Source organism: Tuber melanosporum (genome assembly GCF_000151645.1).
Source record: "Tuber melanosporum whole genome shotgun sequence assembly, scaffold_71, strain Mel28".
NCBI classification, from domain to species: Eukaryota; Fungi; Ascomycota; class Pezizomycetes; order Pezizales; family Tuberaceae; genus Tuber; species Tuber melanosporum.
The window spans coordinates 527488-535572 of record NW_003299119.1 but is presented as its reverse complement, the minus strand read 5'-3'; the positions used below and the strand labels follow the sequence as shown (position 1 = coordinate 535572).

General features: G+C 49.4%; 1 protein-coding gene; it reads right to left on the bottom strand.

Moving 5' to 3' along the window:
- Window positions 1–2717: 2717 nt before the first annotated feature.
- GSTUM_00010612001 (uncharacterized protein) lies at window positions 2718–5534 on the bottom strand. XM_002841403.2 has 9 exons: window positions 5079–5534; window positions 4951–4967; window positions 4769–4871; window positions 4568–4704; window positions 4323–4500; window positions 4132–4218; window positions 3830–4076; window positions 3520–3771; window positions 2718–3453 (listed from the first exon to the last, which is right to left on the bottom strand). Exons 1-9 carry the CDS (start codon window positions 5459–5461, stop codon window positions 2950–2952), a joined length of 1908 nt encoding a protein of 635 aa, XP_002841449.1. The 5' UTR covers window positions 5462–5534; the 3' UTR covers window positions 2718–2949.
- Window positions 5535–8085: the final 2551 nt, after the last annotated feature.

Genomic DNA, 8085 nt, shown 5'->3' with positions numbered 1-8085 from the left:
GAATACAGCGAACTATCAGATCTGGGTCCCACCGAAGGCTGCTCGGCTACTTCTGCAATTATGGAAGGAGGATTCCATCTTCCCGGAGCAGGAATTGCAGCGGCAGCATCATGAGAGTATGGTATGACATACTGTTTGCGGATGCCCGGTATCTCCCGCCCGAAGACTGGGGAAGAAAGAAAAAAAAACCCTTCCTGAACAAATCAAAGCACAATTCACAACTCGCCCAGGACCTCCAGGCCTCCAGGCCTCCTTTCGCAGTCATCTTGGCTGGACTAAGTTACCCCGTGCGCTTGGTACACTAGCGGTTCTCGCCCACCACCCCGAGATAGCGGAGGGCCTACCTAGCGAGTATGGCAAATCAGAGATGATGCGTCCGTCGCGCGGTCTTGGAATATGAATATGTGTCACAAATAGGGAGCAGGACTTTTTGTATACAGTAGTGTCTAGAATTATCCAATCTCTTCCCTCCCGCCTTACCCCCATGGTTTCTATCTCTGTGAGCGGCGTACCACGCTCGAACTAATGGCGTGTCATCTGCTCTCTCTCTCTCTCGATCGGAAGAGCTAGTTGTCAGAGCTCGCATTAATATAATGAGCAGAGTGACCAGCAGTGATTAGGATCCAAGAAAGCAATTGAAGGAAAAAAGTTCTGACAGGACTAGCCCAGACGAGACGACGAATGTGTGTGTGTGTGAGACCGCTATGTCTGTTGGCGAATTGCGGAGTAGGTGATTAAAGCTATGATATAATACATACCGGGAGAGTTGGTCTAGCTAGATTCCTTTTATCTTGTCCTAAAATAGTAGGACAATTAAGAATCCGTCATCCGTTGAAAGTATTATAACAATGACCTGTTTTGCTCACTGCGATTCGAGATTGGAGCAATTTGAACATGATTCGCGGATTGCGCTGTGTTAAACACTACCTAAATCTTTTTCAAATCATGATTTGGAGTAATTCTAGGGCAAGATCAACTGTGATTTTCCTAAGCTATACATTCTATTATATGATATCTGGCTTTTCATGGCATGGTAATAGACCCCGTGATTTGATAAATCCCCAAAGGGTACGAGGCAAAATAGTCAAAGTGTCTAAATCTTCAATTCAGAAACTTTGGAAATATTACCAAGGCAAACGCTCAAACACTCTGCTATGATATCTTAAACCACGGTTTATACCAAATCATGCTTTCAAAACCATGACTATATCTCAAATACCAACTAGCCAAACACGCCATAAAGGTTGAGCTCGATTCCTCAGGCCATAATTCAACGAGAGAAAAGAAAGATGCAGACGAGCAAATATATACATATTTCAGCCTCATTATCACAAGAAATTACCCCCCCACCCCGGAGACATCCACACAAAAGGGAGTGCTTTTAGGATGAAGCGGGTGGTTGTTTGGCGATACGGTGTTTGAGCAGGTCGGTGCACGCTGCTCCCAAACGGTTGTTTCGAGAAGCTGCCGCCGCGGTTAGGAGGGTAATATTCTGCTCATAAATTCCATCTTATGATAACGCCAGTATTATTGCTCAAGATACTCAACCTCCCTATATATAATACCTGCAACGCTCCCAAACCACATATATTCCCGCTTCTTTCATATCTGCCGCCTCAACTATGAACTCCTCTGTCCACGCTCGGTACGACCGTTGAAGCCAGGCCTCTTATTCACCAATGTTACGACGGAATCGGTCTCGACGAGTATATATTCCCATCAAGTTTGCTTTATTGGAGGCTTTTTTTGACCTCTTTCCACTGATTAATTTTTCCACGTGTTCGTTTGGCAAAGCACAGCGGTCAGTCTGAGTGGGCTTACCGCTCCGCTCACTTGAACATCGTGTCGCCAAATCACCCCCCGCCCCTCTTAGAATATTGTTACCGGACCCCATGCATTGCGAGAAAAGTTTGATGTCTCTCTATTCGTGGGGGGTAAATGACTACCCATATGGGGAGACAGCTTCCTGTCATCGTGGAGGTGTTTTTCTCGCAAGCCAGAAAATTACCGTAACAAGCAGAATGACCCAGACAAACAGCGGCATTTCGCAATGCAACAGCGCTCTAAACGCCCCCCCCCACGCAAGGGGCATCGGTAGAAGCGGACCAGAATCAAACCGCCTCACGCCCCATACAGCCCATGCGCCAGGAGCCCATTGTGGGCGGAAAGGAGGGGCAAAACGAGAGCTGAGGAATAAGAGTTGCATATGCATTCGCGAATTGTTTCCGCCTTGTTCAAGGTGTCGAGGCGTCCATGCTAGTGGTTTTCAGTGCTATCACGATTGGGCGTAGGTAGGCTATCTGGCTGATTCTCCCCCCCCATCGTGCTCGGTTTTTGTCGCGTGATTCTGGGGTTCGTGGAGTTATCGCTTGGGATCTCCGGCCTCTGCTGGACGAGGGAAACCGGTGACAGGAACCCTGAAGGACGGCGTGAAGCTCTGGGTTTCCGGAGACATGCTGAGGGTGGTTCGGTTGTCGTTTGGTCTCTTGAGGTACTGTATAGTATAGCGGTGGGTAAATGTCTTGGTGGTTGCGCGGGTTCACGTAGGAAAGGGACGAAGGGCTCACTTTTCGATTGGTGATAGTGGCTCGTCGAAAACCACCTCCTTAAAATTCCCGGTTTGGGATCATTCTATATGCCTGACATCTCGCAATTGATTAAAATTTGAAATCTGCCAATTGCCAACTGAAGGTCCTACAAGCTTGAAAAGTTCTACTGTTGCTTAAGAGTTCGCCGTTGTTATTAATTTGTTGAGATGATTGCTACGGCAACGCCTCACAACAATACAGTATGATATCCCGATCTTTGATAAGTTGCAACATAATGATGTTTTGTGAAAAGAGAAAAACGATTATAATCCAAAACTCCAACTGATTCCCCCCGAGCCCAAAATTTCATGACGCCCGGAAGTAATTAGACTCCTTAGTTTGATAAAAAGAAAATGCAAATTCATGTCGCTCCGTGAACCGACGAAGAATCGCGACCCGGTGGGAAGGCTCTGATCCCAAATTCGCCCTCTCTAGGCGGAAACGCTACATCTTCCCGACTCCTATTCCCGACAACCAGAACCGGCTTCTCAACCTGCTCCCCCTTGCCCCAGATCCAACTTCCAAAGAACCACCAGAGTTGACGAATGCCATACATTGCCTGATCCCTGGTCGGCACTTCGAAAACGCTATTCAACTCCTCCAGCGTACGATTCCTAGTTTCAGGGACGAGCAACAGAATGACCACGAATCCAATAACATTCAGTGCAGCATAAACCCCGAAGGCGGCTGAGTGTATCGCATCGTGGAGAGGCGGCCACGTGATCGTCAGCAGCCAGTTGAAAAACCAGGTCACGGCGGTGGCGATTGCCATGCCTATGTCGCGGATGTACAGCGGGTAGCACTCTGCTGAGTAGACGAATGGGACAGGGCCTTCGCCCGGAGAATACACCGCGGCGAAGAGGTACTGCGGGTTGTTCGTTAGCAAAATATTCTAGACGGTTGTGGAGGCGGAAGCATAGGGGGATGGAACCATTCCGATGAGACTTAGTGGTGCCCCATCTTTCTTGTTGTGTATGTCTTCCAGGAAGAATGTTATCAGCATGCATATCGCCATCAGCGGAAATGTAAATAAGAGTAAGTTTCGCCGGCCAAAGGTGTCTATTGTGCGCACGGCCGGAATTGCAAATAGGAAGTTGATGATGCCGAAGCCCATGCTGCCTAAGAGTGCGTAGCGGATGCTGTTGTAGTCGGTTTTGGAGCCCTTGAGGACCTCGGAAGAATACTTTTCGCCAGCGTTATCATCTTGTGCGGGTTCAGACAAGAAAAAGGAGTTCACATACGTATGCGAGCACATTGACTCCGCAGAATTGTTGCATAATCATGACCGTGAGCGATGCCTGTAGTGCATGGCGGTTTCGCGGGACTGTGAAGACTTCTACCAGGCGGTTGCGGCGGTTCGAGATCCGCTTCTCAGCTTCCAGGAGGACGTCGATGTATATCAGGTCCCGTGCAGCTTGGATTTTCGAGTGGCGGAGACGAATTAATGATCTAAAGGCTGATTCATAGTTTCCTTTTTTAATGTACCAGCTGTTCCCTCTCTTTAGCCGTCTGATCATGCAAGTAGTGAAAGGGAGATATTTACCGTGGCGATTCAGGACTGAAGTACACAAGCGCACAAACGATTAATGGAAAAAACATAGGACTAGCGATCATGAGGCGCCAGTTTATACTCTTCCCTCCCCCCTAATTAGCTCCGTCTTTCCCGCTTGGGTGGTGCGAATGAGGATACATACACATTTGTATATAAGCAAATTCCCCAGCTCCTCCGAGCACAACGCCTGATCCGTGCTGTCGCCAATATGGAATAATGCCACGCCCATCACCAGTCCCAGCATGATCCCAAATGCTGTCCACATCTGCCACATCATTACCAATCCACCACGGATAGTCGGGGGAGTACATTCCGATGCGTAGACCGGGATTGTTGCACTCTTCGGTCCGATGCCGAGACCTTATCCACTCATCAGTATGGCCTTTGGAGAGTGGAAGGAAGTGGGTAGAGGAGTGAGTGAGCGAACCAAGTAAGAATCTTGTCGCAAGCATCTGCTGCCATGTCTGGGTGAGACCTTGACCGAGACATGTGACCGAACTAATCACGCACGAGATGAAGATTGTACCACGGCGGCCGCAGAAATGGTTTAGGGGTTCTGTGAGCCTACGTTTTTGTAAGTGTTCTGCAGTGAGCCGAATTTAAATCATTCACAAAGTGAAGCACAAACCAACACCCAATTAGAGCGCAGCATAGATAGGGCGCCGAGTTCACAAAGCCGTAAAGCCATCTATTGTCGGTTATACCGAAGGCCTTCTGGTAAAAGGTGTTCGCTATTGACAAATTTGAGTTAGGCGGGGGGCTCTTCTACCAGAAGGGAATTGAAATCACAAGGAGACATGATAAACAAACCTCCATTGACTGCAGTTCTGAACAAAATGAAAACCGATCACAGATTAGCATAACCATCATGTTAGGCACGCACAAAAGCAACCTTCTCACCCAAAAGCAAACACAGTAAAAGGAATGGGGATACTCACTCATCCCAGCCCTGGACAGCGGCTCCCAACGAACACATAACCACAAGTGCATACAAACTCTTCGGCTGATCCCACCTATGCGTCAACTCCCTCTCCAGCGCTTCCCGCTCCGCGCCGAGCCTAGGATTAGTCCGAAACTCCGAATCTTCATCCCGAAACGACAACGGGTTCTGCGCGAGCAAGGCCGCGCGCTGGAACAATTCCCTGTATTTCGCGTCCAGCCCCTTCTCCACGACAAAGTTGCGGCCGAGGGCCTCGAGTTCGGCGGGGCGGAAGTGTGCGAGGGGGTTCGCTAGGATGCGGTCGGGTATTGAGTCTGATATACTGGCCGGGGCGACTTTTTCCCCGTCGGCGACATTGCTGGCTTTCTGGATGTCTGCCATTGGGGTCAGGATAGTGAGGACAGCAGAGGAAATATGGAGGAAAGAGAGAATATTGAAAAGAGTATTCGAAGGGAGAGGGGGTGTTATGAAAGCATCAGGGGATACAAGCATGAGCAAGGCTGCTTACCTACAGCTTGAATTAAATAAATAATTTTACTGGATGGGTATACTGGAGTACAATACTGTACGTAAGTTATCGGGAGTCAAACCAATCACTTCAGGCCCACCCACCCACTCACTTCCTGTCTATCAAGGCACCGGTACCTTCCACCGCAAACCCCACAACCAAACTAGGCTGCGACAAAAGAAAGCCCACAATACTGGAGCATTTGTACGGTACAGTCTCACATTTCATCCTTTTTCTTCCCCCTTCTCCAGTCCTGCAGACGGCGGAGGGGCACCCGACCACTTTTTCTGGCCGCAGGTGACAGGTCACATGCGAGTGAGGGAACTCACAGTTACTCGTACTGTACCCGGGGGGTTGTGAGCAAGTCTGCCAAACTTCCCCTATTAGCTCCAGGCCACTGTGCCGAGAGTTCGACAGACCATTTCCATCACCAAATTGCGAGGAAATTCACCAATTGTGTATCCAGGTAACGTGCACTCCCATAGTAGACTCGGCCTATAAGGGTAGAGTTCGACAGGCTTTTACGCACACCCAACTCGAGTAGTGCAGCGTGGAGTGTTAATACGGGCAATCCTTTTCACTGGATATCTTCATTTTTGGTCACTTGTACGACAGGGCACTGAGGTGGGGGGGTACAGTACTGTACTCGTACTGAAGGTTGGTTTGTTGGTGCAAGTAACACAAGAGTTACACCAGCACAAAAAGAGCGGAGCTCGTCCCGCCGGTAGGAAGGTCGAAGAGTGAGATGAGCCCTTCCGCCGGCAAAATATATACGCGGAGGATTAGCAAGGTTGGTGTACGGTAACGAGTACTCGGGTACCGGTAGTGATAATATTAGAAGATTTAGCCAAACAAAGTTAGGTAAGGAGCTGCACATTTGAGCAGAGGACTGTCGCGGGTACAGTACGAGTATGTGTTCCAAACATGCCCTCTGCAGCAGCGACATACTCCCCAACACCATTCCGCCATGACTTTACCACTGGCGGCTCAGTTGCAAGTACTTTCGATACCAGGGGGCCAGGGGGGCAGTTCCTGGGCGCAACCACACTTGGGCGGTAGGCAAATACGGCACCAGTAAGAGAGTGTGGGCGACTCGGGCTCACCGCGTTAGCGTCCTCATGAATTTCCACCAAATCATGCACCAGGTGGACATCGAGGGGTTGATACCTTAAGTTACCACTCATACCGTTGATGAACCCTGGAATCTCCTGCTACTCGAGCATGGGAACCGCTTACCAAGAAGAGCCTGGAAATCCATTGTACTCGTACAGTAAGCGCGCGAGGTTCCTGTCGCAGACCATGTCTCATAAAAGCCAAGTTATGATACGATATCATATTATGATACCGGTATAGGCAGGCTATTATGTATGACGATAGAGGAGTGAAATTTGGGAAGAGGGTAACTTGTGTGGGGTGGGGTTCTACCGTATTGTACGTATTTTGTGGTGGCTATGGGCTTGATGAGAATATTATCACAACATCCGTGGTGGGGTTGTATGAGGAGGTGATCTGGGAGGTTAGCGTACCGGTATTCGTATCGGGCTTGAGAAAGGCGGGCAGCCGGCATCGGCATCATACCGGTACTCGAGCAGAGTGCTAAGAGTGATCCGCTAGATTACCGTGTTATCGTGTTCCGAGCGGTACCATGAAGACTCGTCAAGTCCACCATCGGATATCCCAACGGAAATCGCCAGTACTACCAACTCTTGGAAGGGCTCCGCTGACTCCAAAGCAGTTATCCAAGGGGCTCTTCCTGTTCTGTTGCTGCTAGTAGGTATCGTTCTCGATAAACGAGTAATGGTATGAGAATTTTACGGAAGTGGCGGTGCTGCCAGCTGCACAGTAACGACAAGGTAGTGGCTGGATATTCCCTATGGGTTTATAAATCTCTCTAGCGATGTCATTAAAACACCAATTTATACCCAATAGTCTACTTTGTTCCTGCACCCTCTTCCTCTATCAAACTCCTAATCCTACAAGGCATACCGTTTATCATATCACCCCACAGATATTATCCCAATCCAGTCATATCTCCCTACCAACCCCCGTCATCTCCTCCTCTTCCTCGCTTTCCGTGGTACTCGTACTCGAGTAGAAAACCAGGATTGTTGCGGCATTACCGGGGAGGGAGATGGGTCGGGTTGCGATGACGCTGGATGCTACAGGCACAATGCAGTTGCAACCACACCACAATCGCCCTTGGTTGCGGCTCGAGTATCATACCAGTACGAGTACAGTACCGTACACCACCGCGAAGGCCCCTTCAAATTCACCAAGCCGCTACAGCTTTTGGTTCGATAAGTTAAGGGAATTGCGGATAAGTTGTCGATTAATGAGATGCAGCACATACCGTGGGCTAACCTTATACTCGAGTACCCTTCTCCGGAGCTTACGTGTCTGAATCCGGGGATCACACCCACACGGGCCGGGGCCCCCTGAGAGGCCGGTGGCGAACTACGGGTACAAGTGGTCTTGCGGCAGCCCGGTTGCCTGTTGA

What these genes read in the sequence shown, in the direction of transcription:
- GSTUM_00010612001 (XM_002841403.2), bottom strand. Translation starts at nt 5,461, where the DNA reads ATGGCAGACATCCAGAAAGCCAGCAATGTCGCCGACGGGGAAAAAGTC. An exon ending in TGCGACAAGATTCTTACTTG is followed by an intron (nt 4,501 to 4,567) that starts GTTCGCTCACTC and finishes TGAGTGGATAAG; the next exon opens with GTCTCGGCATCGGACCGAAG. An exon ending in GACAGCACGGATCAGGCGTT is followed by an intron (nt 4,219 to 4,322) that starts GTGCTCGGAGGA and finishes GGGAGGGAAGAG; the next exon opens with TATAAACTGGCGCCTCATGA.